The sequence below is a fragment of the Periophthalmus magnuspinnatus genome, chromosome 2 (genome assembly GCF_009829125.3).
Source record: "Periophthalmus magnuspinnatus isolate fPerMag1 chromosome 2, fPerMag1.2.pri, whole genome shotgun sequence".
NCBI lineage: Eukaryota > Metazoa > Chordata > Actinopteri > Gobiiformes > Gobiidae > Periophthalmus > Periophthalmus magnuspinnatus.
In genome coordinates, this window is record NC_047127.1 from 16,403,552 (window position 1) to 16,423,739 (window position 20,188).

At 41.5% G+C, this 20,188-nt stretch overlaps 2 protein-coding genes across 2 annotated transcripts; one reads left to right on the forward strand and one right to left on the reverse strand.

The window, feature by feature from the left end:
• Positions 1-226: 226 nt before the first annotated feature.
• On the reverse strand, positions 227-7,122 carry mdh1b (malate dehydrogenase 1B, NAD (soluble)). Its single transcript, XM_055228768.1, has 11 exons — positions 7,090-7,122; positions 6,678-6,790; positions 6,227-6,358; positions 4,286-4,425; positions 3,852-3,964; positions 3,709-3,773; positions 3,099-3,324; positions 2,772-2,873; positions 2,469-2,610; positions 833-969; positions 227-378 (listed from the first exon to the last, which is right to left on the reverse strand). The coding sequence occupies exons 1-11, from the start codon at positions 7,109-7,111 to the stop codon at positions 227-229; spliced, it is 1,344 nt and encodes a 447-aa protein (XP_055084743.1). The 5' UTR covers positions 7,112-7,122.
• On the forward strand, positions 6,279-13,348 carry fastkd2 (FAST kinase domains 2). The gene is made up of 13 exons (XM_055226793.1): positions 6,279-6,316; positions 7,441-7,529; positions 8,401-8,993; positions 9,477-9,580; positions 9,773-9,881; positions 10,040-10,163; positions 10,311-10,450; positions 10,536-10,696; positions 10,965-11,128; positions 11,577-11,867; positions 12,273-12,318; positions 12,659-12,773; positions 13,176-13,348. Exons 3-13 carry the CDS (start codon positions 8,424-8,426, stop codon positions 13,263-13,265), a joined length of 1,914 nt encoding a protein of 637 aa, XP_055082768.1. The 5' UTR covers positions 6,279-6,316; positions 7,441-7,529; positions 8,401-8,423; the 3' UTR covers positions 13,266-13,348.
• Positions 13,349-20,188: the final 6,840 nt, after the last annotated feature.

Here is a 20,188-nt window from a genome sequence, read left to right on the forward strand (position 1 = left end):
CCTGGTTTAGTCCTGGTTCAGACCTGGTTTTGTCCTGGTTCAGTCCTGGTTCAGTCCTGGTTCAGTCCTGGTTTAGTCCTAGTTTATTCCTGGTTCAGACCTGGTTTAGTCCTGGTTCTGCCCTGGTTTAGTCCTGGTTCAGACCTGGTTTAGTCCTGGTTTAGTCCTGGTTCAGACCTGGTTTAGTCCTGGTTCAGACCTGGTTTAGTCCTGGTTTAGTCCTGGTTCAGTCCTGGTTCCTGGTCTGTTCTTTGGTACACTCCAGTAGTGTTTCTCTGATCTTCTTGTGGAGGTTGAGGTCTGACACAAAAGTCCAGGATCCGTCTGAGAACCGTACTGGGACTGAGAGGACCAGACCCTCAGGGAGGTCTAAGAGGCCTAGGACACAAAGAAACAAGGTAAGGAGTCAAGGAGAGAGGGCACAAGGTAAGGAGACAAGGTAGGGACACAAGGAGGCAAGGGAGAGGAGATAAGAAGGTAAGGAGAGAGGAGATAAGGAGAAGTGGAGGTAAGGAGACAGAGACACAGGAGACAGGAAGGGAGAAGACAAGGTAAGGAGACACAAGAGACAAGGAGACAAAGACATAAGGAGACAAGGAGGGATGAGACAGGGTAAGGAGGTAAGGAGAGAGGAGACAAGGAGAAATGGAGATAAGGAGACAAGGACACAGGAGACAAGGAGACAAGGTAAGGAGGGATGAGACAGGGTAAGGAGACAAGGAGGTAAGGAGAGAGGAGACAAGGAAAATGTTTTGATATGATTATAGTCAGTAGTTGTAGCTGTAGTGGTAGCAGTAGTAGCATTAGTAGAAGCAGTAGTAGTATTTGAGACCAGAGCAGTGGACCCCTGCAGACAGGACGGTCCCAGGACTGTCCCAGGCTTTCAGCACACACAGCAAGTTGTGAGCCGAGCATAGCGCCCCCGGGTGGTCAGACACAGGGCTCTGCAGCTCCATCTCACACCAGCTCCTGAACACAAGATATTAAAAGTTTCATGTGATAAGGCCATAAATGCAGAGATATGAACCATATGACTGGTAACCAAGCAAACCAACAAGTGGCCATGGTCAGTGCTACACTACATGAAAAGTAGTCTTAGGACAGGTATGATTCATGATATATTAATCAACCCAGGACAGAACCAAAACAAAACCTAAACTTCTGGTGTATGGGTCGTACACTGGGTGATCATGTCCAAAAGAACCTATACAAGTAAATTAGCTATTGTCCAAACCAACTTGATATATTACTCAGTAAGAAGGCCATTGGACAAATAAATGAAAAGAGCTGAGATACAATGAATCCAAATGAAAATGTGTTCCCAAACAAATTAACATGTGCCTCAGGAGAACCTTTATTTGCTCATCCCTCAAATAGTATGTGCATGCGTTTGACAAAATGGTTCACATTTCTCATTCTAATAGATGGGAAAGTTGGCATATAAGGGATGTAGCCAACTAAAGACATTCTTTGACTAAAGACTTGCCATGGGGGGAGTGGAGTTATCAAATCTTTATGATCTAACGATATTTAACCCAAAGGGCACTGACAAGACAAGAAAATACTAGTAAATGGCATATCTGTATGTAAAAATTTAAATAAATTAATCTCCAGCTCACATTTCCTTCTCCTTTCTGCTTTGAAAATCACAAAACAAAATAATAGAATTTTTTGCATCTACTCATGCAGAGAGTTTAATCCCCATGATTTGTACAAATCAAATAATCTTGACCTTTCATGTCTATGGTAGGGGGTGCTATAATATACACTTTTCTAACAATCCATATTCCATTATATTTGGGCTAGGATCATGCATTGATAATTCAAACTTGAGCTCTCTAGGCTAATGCCTGAGGCCGTGAGAAGTCATCAAAGAATTGGGAAATGGAGGTAGTAATTAGGCCTGTATCACGAGCCACTAATTAAAATAAAAGGAAATTAGATAAGGTCAAGGCAACAGAATGGGCCATGCAGCCTGTTTATTTCATCCTATAATAATGAATCATAATATTAAAGTTAAAGAATATGTGAGCTTCCCCCACCAGGCGCCATCATAATAGTGGAAATCAGTTCTGGCTTTGTTCACACATGACATTGTTCTGTCAAAATGCAGATAATGTATAAATGTGGCTTTTGTTTTGTGGGCTCAACTTTCTGTTATAACATTTTGAAGATTTTTTTCCCATTCAAAAAGTTATAATATTTTGTTAATTGCTATGGCAACCGTCACAATTTTTTACCATCCTGGACCCATGGACAGTAAACATGACCTGAGTTAGAACATGTTTATTATCCATGGGACAACTTGTCCATGGATAGTGATGTTGTGTGATGTCAGACCTGAGTTGGAGGTTTGTTGTGTGATGTCAGACTTGAGTTGGAGGTTTGTTGTGTGATGTCAGACCTGAGTTGGAGGTTGGTTGTGTAATGTCAGACCTGAGTTGTAGGTTGGTTGTGTGATGTCAGACCTGAGCTGGAGTAGGTGAGGGAGGGGCAGACCTAGGTCTCCAGGAGGAGTGATGCCTCTGTCACTGTTATGTACCTCGGCTCTCTGAACATCCACAAAGAACCGGCCACAAACGTCTCCCCAAATCAGGAGGCCATGAACATCTGCAACAAGAACAGAGACCAGAACTGAACCAGGACTGAGCCAGAACTGAAGTGCGACTGAAGCGTGACTGAGCCAGGACTAAACTAAGGGCTAAAGCAGGACTGATACTAGTAGTACGGTAGTTATGATAGTAGCATTGTAGTAGCTTTAGTACTCATACCTTGTGCCCGGACTTTAAGTTTGTCAGCAATCTGCACTCGTGCGTGGTTCTCTAGATGTGTTGCTACGGTGACAAAGCTCTTCCTGTTTACTCTGGGACATTCTTGGAGCAATGTTGAACATTTCTGATTCACACGGTGACACGAGAACAGCACCACCCTGACCTCTGACCCCGACAAGCTCTCAATGCAGCGCCCATATTGTCTGTAATGCTCCAAATCGCGGTCCAGATCCTGCTCTAAACCCTGTTCCAGACCCTGGTCCAGACCCTGGTCCGGACCCTGGTCCTGACCCTGGTCCAGACCCTGGTCCAGATCCTGGTCCAGACCCTGGTCAAGACCCTTGTCCAAACTCGGGTCCAGACCCTGGTCCACACCCTGATCTAAACCTGGATACTTGTCCAAATCCTGGGCTATAAGTTGTTTTAGATCCTGGTCTACACCCTGGTCCAGATCCTGGTCTAGCTCTTTGGAGGTCTGAGGAACTCCATCATCAAGGAACAGGACCAGGTCTGCATCTGTGAAAGCCTCGAGAAGAGACGTGTAGATGGACACCTGCAATGGAAGAACAGTAAGAACATTAGACACATTACACACATTCACATATGTGCTAAATTTGTTTATGATGTTTTTGTCTGAGATTTAGGCTGCATTCACACATTCACATCTAAACTGGGACAAACTTAGGACTAAATCTGGGACTATACTTAGACCAGACTAGGACTAAACCGGTTCTACATCAGGACTGAACTAGGCTCAAACCAGAACATAGATTCTGGTGTATTCAGTGAATCACCGGTCCGATGTAAAATGTAAATACCATTCTATTGAGAACATCATGGATAGATCCACAGTATTAGTATCAGGTGCAGTAGTGTAACATAATGTAGCCTTAAGTTGTCCGTATTATGGACTTTAACATATTTTTTATTTTCAAACCTGGTGGAGTCTTGGAGCAGCCAGGTCCTGAGTCTCCATCTGCAGAGCCCTCAACTGGTCCAAGATCTGGTCCTGGTTTTGCCCCCGATCCTGGTTCCGTCCTTGGTCCTGGTCTAGTCCCTGTTTCAGTCCTTGGTCCAGGTCTAGACCCAGGTCCGGGTGCAGCAGGTGAAGGGAGATCAGAGAGGACTTTGGGAGGATTTCAGGATCACAGAGCAGTTCTGAGATCAGGAACGGAGCAACTGGACTCAGAGCACTGAAGAAGAGGAATACAGTGATTAAACCAGATCTCAACCAGGACTAAACCAGGACTAGACCAGGACTACACCATGGCTAAACAAGGGCCAAACAAGGATTGCATCAGGTCTGAACCAGGTCTGAACCAGGAGTAAAGCAGGACTAAACCAGGACTAAATCAGGTCTAAATCAGGTCTGAAGCAGAGCTAAACAAAGAATAAACCAGGTCAAAACCAGGTCAAAACCAGGACTAAACTAGGACTAAACCAGCACTAAACCAAGGACTAAACTGGGACTAAACCAGGACTAAGCCAAGTCTACACAGTGATCTCCCTCAGACCTGCAGATCCACACATGCAGAGGTTTGATGGTGTGGAGATGTTCTTGTTCTTGGTTCTGATCCAAAATGGCTGCCATGTTCTCCTGTGAGATCTTCAGCATGAGCTCAGAAGGAAGCTCCACAGTCATGTTATAGTAGGCCTGGACAAAGAGGCAGACGCTAGAACATAAAGGTTATATAAAGGTTACTGTCTAGAATAAGAACATTTAAGAACATTTAAAAAGCAAAAGGGAGCGTTACCGACTAGATATAGTCGGCCTCACCTCCATGCACAGTTTGGGCTCTGGAACCCAACTCCTTGAGAGGGGCTGGACTCTCCATTTCTCTGGCGTTGCCCGCGGGGAGAGCCGGCAGTAAGTCGGACCTATTCCCAGTGCATGTTGGACTCTGCCAGGGCTGCCCTTTGTCACCTGTTCTGTTCATTATATTTATGGACAGAATTTCTAGGCGCAGTCAGGGGCCGGCCCGGAGGGGGTCTGGTTTGGGAACGACAGGATCTCATCATTGCTGTTTGCAGATGATGTTGTCCTGATGGCTTCTTTGAGCCAGGACTTGCAGCAGGCACTGGGGCGGTTTGCAGCCGAGTGTGAAGCGGATGGGATGAGAATCAGCTCTTCCAAATCCGAGGCCATGGTTCTCGACCGGAAAAAGGTGGTTTGCCCTCTCCGGGTGGGTGCCCCCGCTTGAATCTCTGCCTCAAGCGGGGGAGTTCAAGTATCTCTGAGTCTTGTTCACAAGTGAGGGAAGGATGGAGCGTGAGATTGACAGGCAGATCGGTGCAGCGTCTGCAGTGATGCAGTCGCTGTATCGGTCCGTTGTGGTGAAGATTTACAGGTCAGTCTACATTCCTACCCTCACCTATGGTCATGAGCTTTGGGTAATGACCGAAAGGACAAGGTCGCGGATACAAGTGGCCGAAATGGGTTTCCTCCGCAGGGTGGCTGGGCACACCCTTAGAGATAGGGTGAGGAGCTCAGTCACACGGGAGGAGCTCGGAGTAGAGGCGCTGCTCCTACACGTCGAGAGGAGCCAGCTGAGGTGGCTCGAACGCCTCCCTAGGGAGGTGTTCTGGGCATGTTCCACCAGGAGGAGCCCCCCGGGGGAGACCCAGCACACGCTGGAGGGAGTATGTCTCTCGGCTGGCCTGGGAACGCCTTGGGGTCTCACCGGAGGAGCTGGAGGACGTGTCTGGGGTGAGGGAAGTCTGGAAGTCCCTGCTTAGACTGCTGCCCCCGTGACCCAGCCCCGGGTCTGCACACTTTTTTTGTTGAATGCTGCTTCACTGTTTGTGTGATAGTTGACAGTTACAGTTTCATTTTTAGCACATTTGTGAATATGATCTGATTTTGTTACAGAGTGAATACAAATATAAAGTGCATTTTTGTCCCTATTTAACGGTGCACTATGAGAGCTCGTCACTTGCTTGGCCTGCATTGTTCCACAGTGTGGAATTAAACTTATCCATCTTGCATTTACCATTACAGGTGTGGCCTTGCTTGCCTTTCTACAGTATAAACCAGACCTGCAAACTGACCTGGTGGTGTCCATGGAGAAAAAAATGAATCATGATCTCATCCCTGTGACCATATGCTGTTTTGGTCAAATTATCACGTTGTGATTCCGTTTTTTAGTTTAATGCAGCAAATGATAAAAAACAGACACTCTCCCCACCCACTCCTCCTACTGGTCAAACCCTGTAATTCTCAGAGTGAGTGACAGGTGGATTTAAACCAATCACAGTGAAGTGTGAACTTTCAGAAACAGCAGATATCTTTAGTAAACTCTTAAAAACTCCGCCCTCTCCTAATCTTTGGAGACAAGCAAGTAACGGATTCCCCCAGCAGAAGTGTGAGAGCACCTTTAAATCTGAGGCGTTTTCTGTTGGCAGTTTTGGACATATTTAGACCACATTTCTGACATATATAACAGTTTAGTTGTGACCTGGCAGTGCTCCATGAAGTCCGACAGTCCTCCCAGCAGCAGTCCCTTACTGCCAAGCCCTACCTCCCTCCAGACCAGAGGAGAGTGAGTGTGAGTCCAGCTGTTGGAGAAGCAGATTTGGTCCAACCAAGCCTGACACAAGAGACACAAAATCAACAGGATCATACACAAAACTATTAGTTCAATTATGATTAATCCTATCTTTTGTTTTTGTTTTTTTTGGAACAAATGTACTTTCTGCAGGGCTTGACGGTTTACATTTTGCTTATACTGGACACAGTGGCTCCTTCTTTTTAACAAATTAACATCTACTTATTAAAATATATTAGGCTTATTATACCATTTTAAAGTAGCCTATTGTAAGTCATCATAGTTAATTAGTTTAATTATATTTATTTCACATATTTCTTCTCATTTGTCCAAAGATATGATGTTATTTCCTGACACTGACCTGCCACTGTTCGGGGTGGATCGGTATTTTCCGGAGGCTGAAGTCCGGGAGACATTTCTGACATGTATCCGCTAAATATTCGGCTTTAGCGTAGCACGGGCAGTCCGCTTTACCTGCGCAGGGTTATTCTACCGTTAAACACATATATAGGATAATATTTTATATATATATATATATATAATATATATATATATATAATATTATATATATATATATATATATATATATATATATATATATATATAATATATATATATATATATTAATATACATATATATATATATACATATATATATATATATAATATATATATATATATATATATATAATATATATATATATATATATATATATATATATATATATATATATATATATATATATATATAAAAAGTTTAAGGGAAAAGTTACCCGCGAGCACGAATCTGGCCATGACGGTTTGGAGTTACGGTTGCTAGGATACGGGACACAAACTTTATCATCATCTAAAGACAAATTACAATAAAAACACTAAACTTCAATTTTAAAACGTTTAAAACTTCAATTTATGTTTTTCATTTATTTTATTATTTATTTATTTTTATTTTCCTCATTGATAAAGCTTGTTTGTTTAATTTTGTGTGCAAAATTAGGCGGAACCATACACAGTTGCGCGGGGACCATTAACTGCGGCGCACACAGCAGCAGCATGATGCTAAAATGATGCTAAGGGAAAGCAGTGATTATTTTTAATATTTCCACCTTAGTTTGTCATTTTTTAAGGGGTTGGCTTAGTGAAGTGGTACGCAAGAATATGGAGTTTAAGTACATCTTTGGAACAGGGCTGTCACAGTAACCAGAACTGTAAAAAGGTCAGTTTTTATTTTGATAACCTTCGAATCTGCTAAAGTGCAGATGCAGTAACGACAGGAGAAACTTCAATGGTCAACCAAATTATAAAATTATGTATTTGTGAGTCATCAAGTGAAATAAATAAATATGCCAAATGATATCTCTTTTATTTCAAATATGTTTATTGAGAAGCTAGTATGAAATGCTACATTGAGGCATTTTATACATTTTGCTTAATTTTAACAAAAAAAGAACAAAATAAGACATAAGACAATACAATAAGTAAAAAAAATACACAAAATTCTATAAAATCTCTCACCATATCTACCACTTTTCCTCAGGATGCTACCCCCATTAAATCTGTATTCTAACATGTAACTTCAAACTTATATTAAAAGTTATAAATAGAAAAATACGTAAGGATGCACGGGTCCAGCTTTTTCAGTTCTAATACAATATCAATACTGTGATGTTATTAACCGATATCAGTGTAGGGATGGAACCTCCTTAAAACACAGAAAACTTATTACACAAGAGATACAATTGTGTTATGCTACTGTTATTTATCCAACATTATGAGACATTCTTGGTCAAAATCAGCCTGTCAGTCATCTTATTACATCCAAATAAAGGCTCAAACAGGATGACTCAACCAATATAATGAAACTGATACCCTATCCAGGTAATTTTTCAGTATCTCGCCGATATTCAATACCAATATTGGTATTGGTGAATCTTTAAAAATGACCAAATTCCTAATTTTAACCACCATTTCCACACAGAATTAAAACAGTATATAAGTAAAATTTGGTTTACTTAAATGTGTATACTTGAAAAGATTTGTAAAACTGTCAACATAACTTTCTGACTAATTTACCTTTTCTTTTTCAGTTGATTTTAGACCTGGGAGAACCATGTCTCGGGGTACAGCTGACATCATGAGGAGGGCTCTTCAGTTCTGCAGCCAGAGACTTTTACAAAAACATGCTTCAGTCCCTGCTGTAGCATTTTCAGCACTCTCATACGTCAAATGTCAGCATGTAATAACATCAAAGACTAAGTTGTACTTGAATTATAGATGTTTTTCAGATGTAGGGACTTATTCTAAAGAGGTTGAATCTGTTAAACCAGCTGTAATAACTAATGTTCCCAAACCCAACTCACCCTTTATGGAGGAGTTAGCTTCTTGTACCTCTCCGTCAGACGTTTTGGACCTGACCTGCAGAATTCCGCCCACCTTCCTCCAGCTGAGCCATTGTCTGTCACAGATTTGGAGCAGTACGAAGAAAATGTCAGAGGAGCAGAGGCGTATGGAGCTAAGGCTGATGTGGGAGCATGCGGAGTGGGATCGTTTACTGCAGCGGGCGGTGGGCGGGGTCTCATACCTGCCCAACACTCATCTGGTCTTTGCCCTCCTCGCGCTCGTCAATCTCGGGGTTGGACCCAAGACCAGAGTGGTCCAGACCTATCTCCGAGCAGCTCAGGTTGAAGGGTTAAATACCGCACCTCCTGTGAAGGCCTGGTTTAGCCCTGGTTTAGTCCTGGTTTACTCCTGGTTTACTCCTGGTTTACTCTTGGTCTAATTTAGTTCAGGTTTAATGCTGTTTTAGGTCCTGTTTTAGATCCATGTTTAGTACTGGTTTAGTCCTGTTTTTGTTTTGCCTGGGGTCCAGAACACTCACTTCTCCAATACTTAGAAGATAAAGATGTGAGTCTGGCCACCGGTGAATCTGATTGACAGGTGGATTAACTAATCCGGGACACGCATATGTCCATAGTGATGTTTAGGTAATGCCATACTACATCATATTAAATTAGAGCAGCTCCACACTGGCATTTTCCATTTGTTTTTAGACTTTTAACAATGGTTTATGAAATATAAAGGCCTCATTACTGCTCTGTTTATACATTTGTAATAATATTCAGTTATGTGGTTCATCATATTAAATGTGTGTGTTGTTTTAAAGGAGAGGATTAATGAGTTTGACGATAAGAACTTGTCCATTCTGTCGGCATGTTTGGAAAACCTGGAGGAGGGCACCAACGTCAAGGCTCTAAAGCAAGGCATCAGGTAAAAGTCACATACACACACATACATACATACATGCACACACACCAGGCATCAGATAACTCACTGCCACACCTTACATGCATACATCAATACAATCTTTAAAAACTCATTAAACAGATAAGTCACTGTCACACATCACTATGTTTTTAGATGGATTCTGTAGAAATAAAATGTTAAATGCATATTTAACAGGATCTTGGTCGAGGAGCGTCTGCCCAGAATCAATAATGTGGTCCATCTTCAAACTCTGATGAGACTTGTGGGAAAAGATGCGCCGCTCAAACTCAAACAGAAACTGGAGGTGACACTATTTTTATTCAAACTAAAATATAAAGGAGATGATTTCACTTTGAATTGTGGAAAAAACTCACTTGGTATGCGTATAGATCTGGTGTGAGCCAGTTTAGTAAAGTTAAGTACTGGGTTAAATGTATTTAATAGATTGGTTTGTGTGTTCAGTCCAAAGCCTTGTCTCTGTCGGATCAATTCACTCTCCCAAACGCTCAGCACATGGTCTCCACAATGGCAACGCTGGGCTTCACCTCCAAACCTCTGCTGTCCATTTGCAGCCACAAGATCTCAGGTAAAACGGCTTGGATGTCAGACTGGGTTTAGGCCTGGTTTAGTTCTTGTTCAGTCCCTGGCTCAGTCCCTGGCTCACTCCTTGGCTCAGTCCCTGGCTCAGTCCCTGGCTCAGTCCCTGGCTCACTCCCTGGTTCTTGTCTTTCAGAGCACTTGTCTGGCGTACCATTTAACAGATTGCTCACGGTGCTGGTTTCCTGCAGAGAGCTCAGGTACAGAGATCTTCAGCTGCTGGAGGCTGTGTCTGAGTACAGTGCCACCACAATCCAAGTGTGGAACAACAAGCAGGTCAGACATGGACTTACTCTCAGTTACTATGGCCCCTAAAAACAGAATCTCTCTCTCCCTCTAACTCTCTTCCCTCTCTTCACAGTTACTCCTCCTCCTCTCCTCCCTGGAGGCTCTATCTTTCCATCCGTCTGCTCTCTTGGATTCGTTCTCAGACAGAGTTCAGTCTGATCCTGGAGCTTTGACCCTCAGAGACCTGCTATGTCTGCTCCGAGTCTCCTCCGCCCTCAACTACCAAAACCACAGGTAAAGACCGAGTTTAGAACAGGTTTAGAATGGGTTTAGAACAGGTTTAGTCCTTGTTCAGTCTTGGTTCAGCCCTGGTTTAGACCCTGGTTTAGACCCTGGTTTAGACCCTGGTTTAGACCCTGGTTCAGACCCTGGTTCAGACCCTGGTTCAGACTCTGGTTCAGACCCTGGTTCGGTCTCGGTTCTTTGTTTGGTTCTGTTTTAATCCTGCCTTAGACCCTAGTTCAGTCCTGGCTCAGTCCTGGTTGTCTGCTTTCTCCTGTAGACTGTTCTTGTGTCTCTCCTCTGCTCTGGAGCTCTATCTCCAGAAGATGTCTCCTGTGCAACTGCTCAGAGCCCAGCACAGCCTCTCTCTGATGGGACACTTCCCCCAGACTCTGCTCTACAGTCTGCTTCATGAGTCCACAATGACCCAGCTCAGGGCCCAGGGTGAGTGTGCCTGCCACACTTTTGTATTGTTCAACTTGTCTTCATGCCTGATAAGTTGTCTGATTAAAAGAAAACAAGATGCCAACTATGAGTGATATGTATTTACCATGGCATATTTTGGCTGCTCACTGTGAGCCAGCCTCAGAACAATCTCAAGGAGCTAATTCAACATTTCCACTGCATGTTTCAAGTGGAAAAAGTAGGGGAAATTTTCAACGAGTCAACGAGTTTCAAGTGTCTGCCTTCAGATACAAAGGCTCCAAATTGAGGCATTTGACATGATTTTGATGCCGTGGTCTAATGGAGCATTATAACTCCATGAATCAGATAACGATCAGATTTTTGGTGCATCTAAATGTCAGTCACTGATGGAAATGATCAGGCAAAACGGGGATTTGACTTTTATCATCATATATTATCTAAGCACTTTTATTTGAATCTTCCACAGAGTCCAGGTCTGTCCGGGGTCAGCTCAGTGTGGTGGAACTGTGTCTGCGCTTGGACCGCCCACAACTCCCTGAAAACTTTTCTATACCCACCTCTGTACTCTCCTCCTCCTCTGCACCCTCCTCTTCCTCTGTATCTTCTCCCTCCTCTGTCCACTCTCCCTCCTCCTCTCCCTCGTCTCCTCCTCTGTGCCCCAAATCCAAGCTCTCCTCTGCTCTCAGGACTCTGATAGAGCACAGATCAGGCTGGAGTGTGAAGGAGGGGGAGTTTCTGGAGGATCACCATTTCATTGGTAAAACCAAAGACTGTATACATCTCTGGACATAGCTAACCCGCTAACAACGTTACCGGCTCTGGTTCCTTTCTATTGAAATACCATGGCCCCGCTCTCTGTAATTGCTGCTGTCAGGCTAGTAATTCTGACCTTAAAATGTTGGTATTAACCTGCTCTTCGTGATCCTGGGTTTTTATTTCACTATTTTGTTCATATATCGCTCCTGAGGGCCCTCCCGTTAGCGTTAGCAACAGGTTTGATTGACGGGCGTTACCTTCAACAGCCTCACTCCTGACTGGCTTTTTCTTTGCTATGCTACTCACAGTCAGAATTTCAAATATGGAAGTATGGAAAACACAAGAGTCACAAATATTCATCATGATTCAAGTTAAACTAATGTGGATTTGTTTTGGCTGATTTTAGATGCAGTTTTAACCAAAAGTGAGAGCATCTCTGAGAAAAGACAAAGGTAAGATTTAGATGTTTGTCTAATTTTGACTTGGATTGGTGGGAGTTAAGAGGCAGTTTGTGGAAAAAAGTTGAAAATTACAGGAAGTATTATAGAACAGCTTATGTCATCAACACAGAAAACTTAATTTAACTAAATAAAGATGTTGTCATTTAATTTTTTATTACCCTAATCATAACTATTGTGTAACCTTGACCGGTTTTGGGCTTTGTCAACATGGTTGCTAGGTAACAGTTATGAAATTACCTCTAGTTATGTCACATCTGCTGCCTGTGTCCAACCCGGTAGTTACATTACAACTTGAAACTGCTGTTATACTGACTCTGTGACACTGTGGTAGGATGGCAGTGCTGTGTGTTACTCCGTCTGCCTTTTGTTTCGGGACATCTCACCCCAGAGGACCTTTGGCTCTGAAACTGCGACACCTAAGAATCATGGGATATCTGCCCCTGGTGGTAAGAACTGTAGTGCCATAGCTGTAATTTCAGGTGTTGTGCAGGGATCTATATAACTCTATGGGAGATTCACTGTTTTTAAAGAAATCTCCAAACCTCTGATCCATTAAAGTTGAACCTTCTCATTACTACTTTGGGATTGGTTCCACAAACTTGACATATTAATCTTATGGCGTAAAGTCCTTTGAACTGACAACAATCACAACTTTGGGCTTGAATAATGACACCACTTTCTAAAGCTGAAAAAATCATTTGACTTGTTTATTTATAATGACAGACGTTCAACTTTGTGGCAGTTTTTTTTTTCATGTGGATAGGCCCAGTAATTCAGAGATAGTAATATAGGTTTAATTAATAAACAAAAGAATCTAAATATGACATGTTTAAAATCTTTTGTTTCAGGTCCCAGAGCAGGAGTTTGCGTCTCTGTCTGAGGAGAGGAGAGTCCAGTTTCTCAGAGAACTAATCTTCCCCAATGAACAAAAGATTTAACATTTAAGTTAAGCAAATCTGCAGCTGTCCAATGATTAAACTTAACTTATATGAATACATTAAAGAGAGGGTATAATGTAAAATCTTTTTCTTCCCCTTTTTTTACGTTCTACCATGTCCATTATGTTCTCTTATCAAAACATGAAAAGGTTTTATGTGTCACCCATGCACGTTTGAGTATAGTAGTAATCTCACACGCCCTATTCAAACCCTCCTTACTCTTAGCTGTAAAATTCTGTGTAATGCTCAGACCACAAGCCTACGTCACCATGCTCCCACACAACAGTTTCTCCATAAATATACAAAACCTGACACAAAACTGTACAGAACAAACTTGACAAACATGGTGCAATGTGCAGTAGTTTCATTAGCGAGATGCACACTGATTGTGTTGATAGCGCTCTGGAAGTAGGGAGTGACAGGGGTGGGGAGCAAAAGGAGGGGGGACTCAGAACATCAAACAAAGGGAACTTATAAAACATGTTAATATGCTGTTTGGGTGAATATAGCATTTTCAACACAATAAAGTAAACTTGGTGATCTAATATTTTATGTCTTAGCAGTTAGTACCCCATTAGAAGTAAATACCCCCTCTTTAATAAACTAAAGAAAAAAAACCTTTAACTGTAAACTCACCAAAGGAGTCCTACATAAATAAATCATTTAAAGTTATGTATTTTTTTAATTTCTAAAAGTGTGTCCTAGTTTTGTTAAGTTTTGATAAGTGGTGTAGTGATGACCCCGAAAGAAACCACAACAACAAAGAGGAGACCACACTGCAGCAGAGTTTTTAACTAACTACTACAAAAATATAAATAGCTTAGCTTCAGCCTATGCCCTTCAGTCACAATGAACAAATTCTATGTATGTGACTGTGACAATGTTTTATTTATTTTTCTGTGTGTGGCTGAATAAACTAACTACTAGGTTTCAACCATGTTTAGACCAGGTTAAGGTCATGAATTAGACCACGTTTAGGCCAGGTGCAGACCAGACTTAGAACCAGGTCTAAACCAGTTCAGACTATATTTAGTCCAGATTTAGTTCTGCTTTAGACTAGGATCAGACTATATATATTATTATATATATATATATATATATATATATATATATATTATTATATATATATATATTATATATATATATATATATATATATATATATATATATATATATATATACACCACACACACATATATATTTATATACATAATATATATATACACACACATATATATATTTTATATATATTTAATATATTATATATTTCACATATTGTCACATCACAACCACAACTTTAAATACATTTTCTTAGCAATTTTATGTGAATGAGCAACACAAAATGGCACAAGAGTAAAGTGGAAGGAAATATTTTACAAGAATTCCAAGTGTAATGAAATATATACAACTTAAAAGTCCAGCGTGCAAAGTATTCAGTCCCCTTTTTCTTGAATGCAAACCAATTGCTTTTAGAGGTTTCCTGATGATTTTGGAAAGATTGAATGTTGACCTAATGACTAAAAAGAGTGTAATGTAATCCTGTCTCAGTAATAAATGCAGTTGTGCTGTGAAGGCCACAGAAGTTTGTCAAGAGAGTGTTGGGGAGCAAACCAAAAAATGAAGTCAAAGGAGCACACCAAACAGGTCAGAGAAAAAGTTGTGGTGAAGTTTAAAGCGGGGCTTGGATCTAAAAAGCGTTGAACATCTCAAGGAGCACTGTTCAATCATCATCCGGAAATGGAAAGAGTATGGCACAATACAAACCTACACAGACCATACTACAAACCTACACAGACATGGCCATCCACCAAAACTTACAGAACGAACAAATAGAGCACTCATCAGAGATGCAGCCAGGAGGCTCATGGTGACTCTGGAAGAGCTGCAAAGATCCACAGCTCAGGTGGCGGAATCTTTTCACAGGACAACTATTAGTCGTGCACTACACAAATCTGGTCTTTATGGAAAAGTGGCAAGAAGAAAGTCATTGTTGAAAACCATCCATAAGAAGTCTCGTTTACAGTTCACTAGAAATCATTTTGAGACACAGCAAACATGTGGCAGAAGGTGCTCTGGTCTGATGAGACCAAAATCAAAACTTTTTGGCCTAAAAGCAAAACGCTACGTCTGGAGGATATCCAACACTGCACATCACTTCTGAACACACCAACCCCACAGTCCAAACAGGTGGTGGCAGCATCATGCTGTGGGGGGCTTTTTTCAGCTGGAACAAGGAAGCTTGTCAGAGTTGATGAGAAGATGGATGGAGCTAAATACAGGGCAATATTGGAAGAAAACCTGTTGGAGTCTGAAAAGACTTGAGACTGGGGCGGAGGTTCACCTTCCAGCAGGACAATGATCCTAAACATAAAGCCAACACGACAATGGAATGGTTTAAAGCAAAACAATGGCCCAGTCAAAATCCAGACCTAAATCCAATTGAGAATCTGTGGCAACATCTGAAAAAGTGCAGTCTCAATCAAATCTGACAGAGGTTACAGAGCTTGTCAGGAAAAATGGGCAAACATTTCAGTCTATAGGTTTGGAAAGCTGGTGGAGACATACCCCAAAAGACTTAGCTGCGTAGCTGTAACTGCAGCAAAAGGCGGTTGCCACAAAGTGTTGACTTAGGGGGGCTGAATACTTTGCACTCTGCACTTTTCAGTTTTATTTTGTTTTGTTTTTTTAACTGGAAATTATGTATAATTTTCTTTCTGCTTCACACTTATGTACCATTTTAAAACAAATATTAAAATTTGTGGTTGTAAAAAGTTCCAAGGGGATGAATATTTTTGCAAGCCACTGTAGATATATACATCAAACACACAGTGTCTATGGGTTCAGACAAGGTTTGGAAATCACCAAACCACTGCAACAAGGTGAGAAGTGAACTCCCACCAATGGGACAGAAACTTATATTTGTCATTCAAACTGGAAATATGTGTCAGATGCCCTCCCTATGTCTTCATGGGCTCTTATTCTGTGTAAAAGCTGCTAAGCCTGTAGCTTAGATTCTACAAATATGTTCTGAAATGCAGGGGATTCTTGGATTAGTTTAAAGTTTCGATTTCAGCCTCTCAAACAGGTTTTATGTTTATAACAGTAAAATCCAATACAATATCCAACATAAATAGATTTTGCAGTAGATTTAAATACTAAGGACTAAGTTACAACATGGATCTGTTTTCTGTTTTTCCTCCACTGTCGATGAGTTGACGAAGGTTTGGTGTTCACGTAATCTCTCTCACACTCTACATGTCGAAACTTAACCTGGAAAATAAAAAAAATATGTGTCAAGACAGCGACAAAAGAGTCAGAGGAGCAGAGCCAGAGGAGCAGAGCCAGAGGAGCAGAGCCAGAGGAGCAGAGCCAGAGGAGCAGAGCCAGAGGAGCAGAGCCAGAGGAGCAGAGCCAGAGGAGCAGACAGGAACAGTGTTTTACCCAGAGCACAACCCAGGAGATGGATATGAAGAGGCTGTAGCCACTCAGACACACCACAACGATAATCCAGACCAACATTAGATCCTGGATTTGGTCTGGTCCTGGGTCCACTATGAGTCCACACTGATGACCTGTACAAAAGGAACCAAAGATGGAAGCATATCTTACACACAGGGAGGGCATCTGACACTGGGATATCTCATATCTGAGGGCACCTGACACACAGGGATACAGTAGGGTGGGAGGGCATCATATACACACCTTGGACCAGGACCAGGACTTGCTCTGGTCCGAGCTTCTTTCGGAGCGGGGGTGGAAAATTGGACTGTCCATGGCAGACATAGACTCCATGACTGCTCTCTCCCAATACAGTGATATTAAAACCCATACAAAAGCTCTGATTGGTTAAGGTCAAGATCGGGGCGGGGTTTGGGGCACTCAGATTGACTCCGGAGGACACAGGGGAGGGGCTACACCTTGACTGATTTGGCGAACAGAAGGACGAGATCACGGACTGGTTCTGGAGCAGCTCAAGTCTGAAGTCCAAAGACTCTAGATGCGGACACGGGACAAAGACCTGATCCAAGACTCCTACACAGACCCAACGAACTCCATCTGAAGAAAGAAACCAGGACAGAATCAGGACTAAACCAGGACTAAACCACAACTGAACCAGGACTGAGCCAAGACTAGACCAGGACTAAAATAAGACTAAACCAGGACTAAATCACAACTGAACCAGGACTGAGCCAAGATTAGACCAGGACTAAAACCAGGACTGAACCAGAACTAAACCAAGACTAAACCAAAACTGGGGGGGGCACTGGATGCAGTTTGTATGTCTTTCATTTGGGGAAAGGCAGAGAGGGTCATGTGGGTTTTGTTTTATTTCACTTTTTGGGGTTTTTTTTTCCTCTCCCCTTTTTATTCCCGGGGCGGGGGAGCAGGATTTCAGGATAATTTTTGATGATCACTAACTATGGCAAGAAATACAGTGAGGTTTATCTCTTGGAACTGTAAAGGTCTAAATGGAGCGGTGAAGCGGGGCAATATTTTTTCCCATCTTGAAAAACTTGATACAGACATTGGGTTTCTTCAAGAGACGCATCTCAAAGATAAAGACCATAACAGATTACGTAGGAAATGGATAGGGCAGATCTATCACTCCCACTTTAATGCCAAAAGCAGGGGAGCCGCTATAATTATTAAAAAGTCAATACCGTTTATTGAAGATAAAATAACATCAGACAGTAGAGGCAGATATGTTATTGTGACAGGGAGGCTTTATAATAACCCAATTACGCTGATAAGCATATATGCTCCTAATGTTGATGATGTCTTTCCTTTCAGCAATACCTAATATGAACACACACAAGCTTATCATTGGTGGGGACTTCAACCTGGTACTTGATCCACAGCTGGATAGGTCCTCGAAGAGAGCAGTAATCCTGTCAAAATCAGCAAAAGCTATTCATACCTTTATGGATACCTACAAGGTAGTAGATCCCTGGAGATCATTGTTTCCTGATAAAAGTGAATACTCTTTTTTTTCACCAGTCCATCACTCCTTTTCGAGGATTGATTTCTTCCTAATTGATCAGGGCCTACTATCTAAAGTGCAATGCTGTGAATATAAAACAATAATTTTGTCAGACCATAGTCCAGTATTATTACAAATTGCAATTGGGCAAAATACAAATAAAGTGTGGAGATTTAACAACTCTCTGTTATTGGATCAGATAAGCAAGAAAGAAATTGAGAAACACCTTCATTTCTTTCGAGCCACTAACGACACCCCAGATATAACAAGATGTACTTTATGGGAGACTCAAAAAGCCTACTTACGCGGTCAGCTAATTTCGTGGAGCAGTTTCAATAACAAAAAGAGAAGAGAAAAAGAATCCACTATTATTTGCAAAATCAAAGAAATAGATCGCCTATATGAGACCTCCCCCTCATCTGACCTGTATAACAAAAGGCAATGCCTCCAGACTGAACTTAATTTATTGTATACTTCTGAAACAACCAAGCTTCTAACACAGCTAAGACATAAATATTATGAACATGGAGAGAGGGTGGGCAGACTCCTAGCATCCCAAATTAAAGAACAACACAATCAAGATCAATTACTGAAGTCAGGACTGGTTTGAGACAGATCACAACTGATCCTAAAGAGATTAATGACATGTTTAAACAATACTATAGCAAACTGTATACGTCTGAATCAAAGGGGGACTCTAAATTAATTAACAACTTCTTTGAAAATCTCAGGATTCCTCAAGTTAGTACTGACCACAGAGCCATGTTGGAAAAATCGCTAACACTAGGAGAGATAAAAGAAGCAATACTTAAAATGCAAAACTCGAAGGCCCCTGGTCCTGATGGATATACTGTTGAGTTCTATAAAACATTTAAAGACCAGATTTCCCCAATGCTGTTGGAAGTGTTTAACGAAGCTCTGATTAGAGGTTTGCTGCCTCCATCATTCTATGACGCTAGTATTTCACTCATACATAAATCTGGCAAAGATCCCTTAGAACCTAGTTCATATAGACCAATAAGTTTGTTAAATGTCGATTATAAAATCTTAGCCAAGATTCTGACTACACGCCTAGAGAATATACTTCGACTGTCATAATCTCAAGATCAGACGGGCTTTCATAAAAGACAGACATCTGTTTTTTTTAATATTAGGAGATTATTAAATATAATTTACACCGAAGAAAACAAAATGATCAGGATTGCTGCTCTCTTTGGATGCGGAGAAGGCTTTTGACAGGGTCGAATGGGACTACCTTTTCTCTGCCCTGTCAAAGTTTGGATTTGGCCCTACTTTTGTATCTTTGGTCAAGTTGCTGTATGTGCACCTGAAAGCATCCATACGAACTAACGACATTTATTCATCCTACTTTCCTTTAGGCCAGTGTATTTCAACCTTTTTTGAGCCACGGCACATTTTTTTCATTGAAAAAATCACGAGGCACACCATAAGCAGAAAATGTTAAAAAAAAAATGAAACTCTGCATCCTATATTTACAATATAAAGTAATTCTCATCAGATTATTTTGAGCAGGAATCAAATAAACACGCAAAAAAAGCTTTTTATAATAAAATAAAAATATTTCTACTCACTCAGTGTGAAACCTGATATTTTTTAGCCCAGTTAGGTGTAATTGGATAATTTCCTACGGCACACCAGGACAATATCTCACGGCACACTAGTGTGCCGCGGCACAGTGGTTGAAAAACACTGCTTTAGGCCGATCAACAAGACAAGTGTTGCCCACTGTCCTCTCTGTTATTTGCTTTAGCAATTGAACCCCTGGCCATAACATTAAAAACAAAGGTGGGGATACTCAGGCATTATTAGGGAGAAATGGAGCATAAAGTATCTTTGTATGCTGACAACCTGTTGTTGTACGTATCAAATCCCCGAACGCTCCCTACCAATCATAATGTCAGTACTGAAGGACTTTGGGATA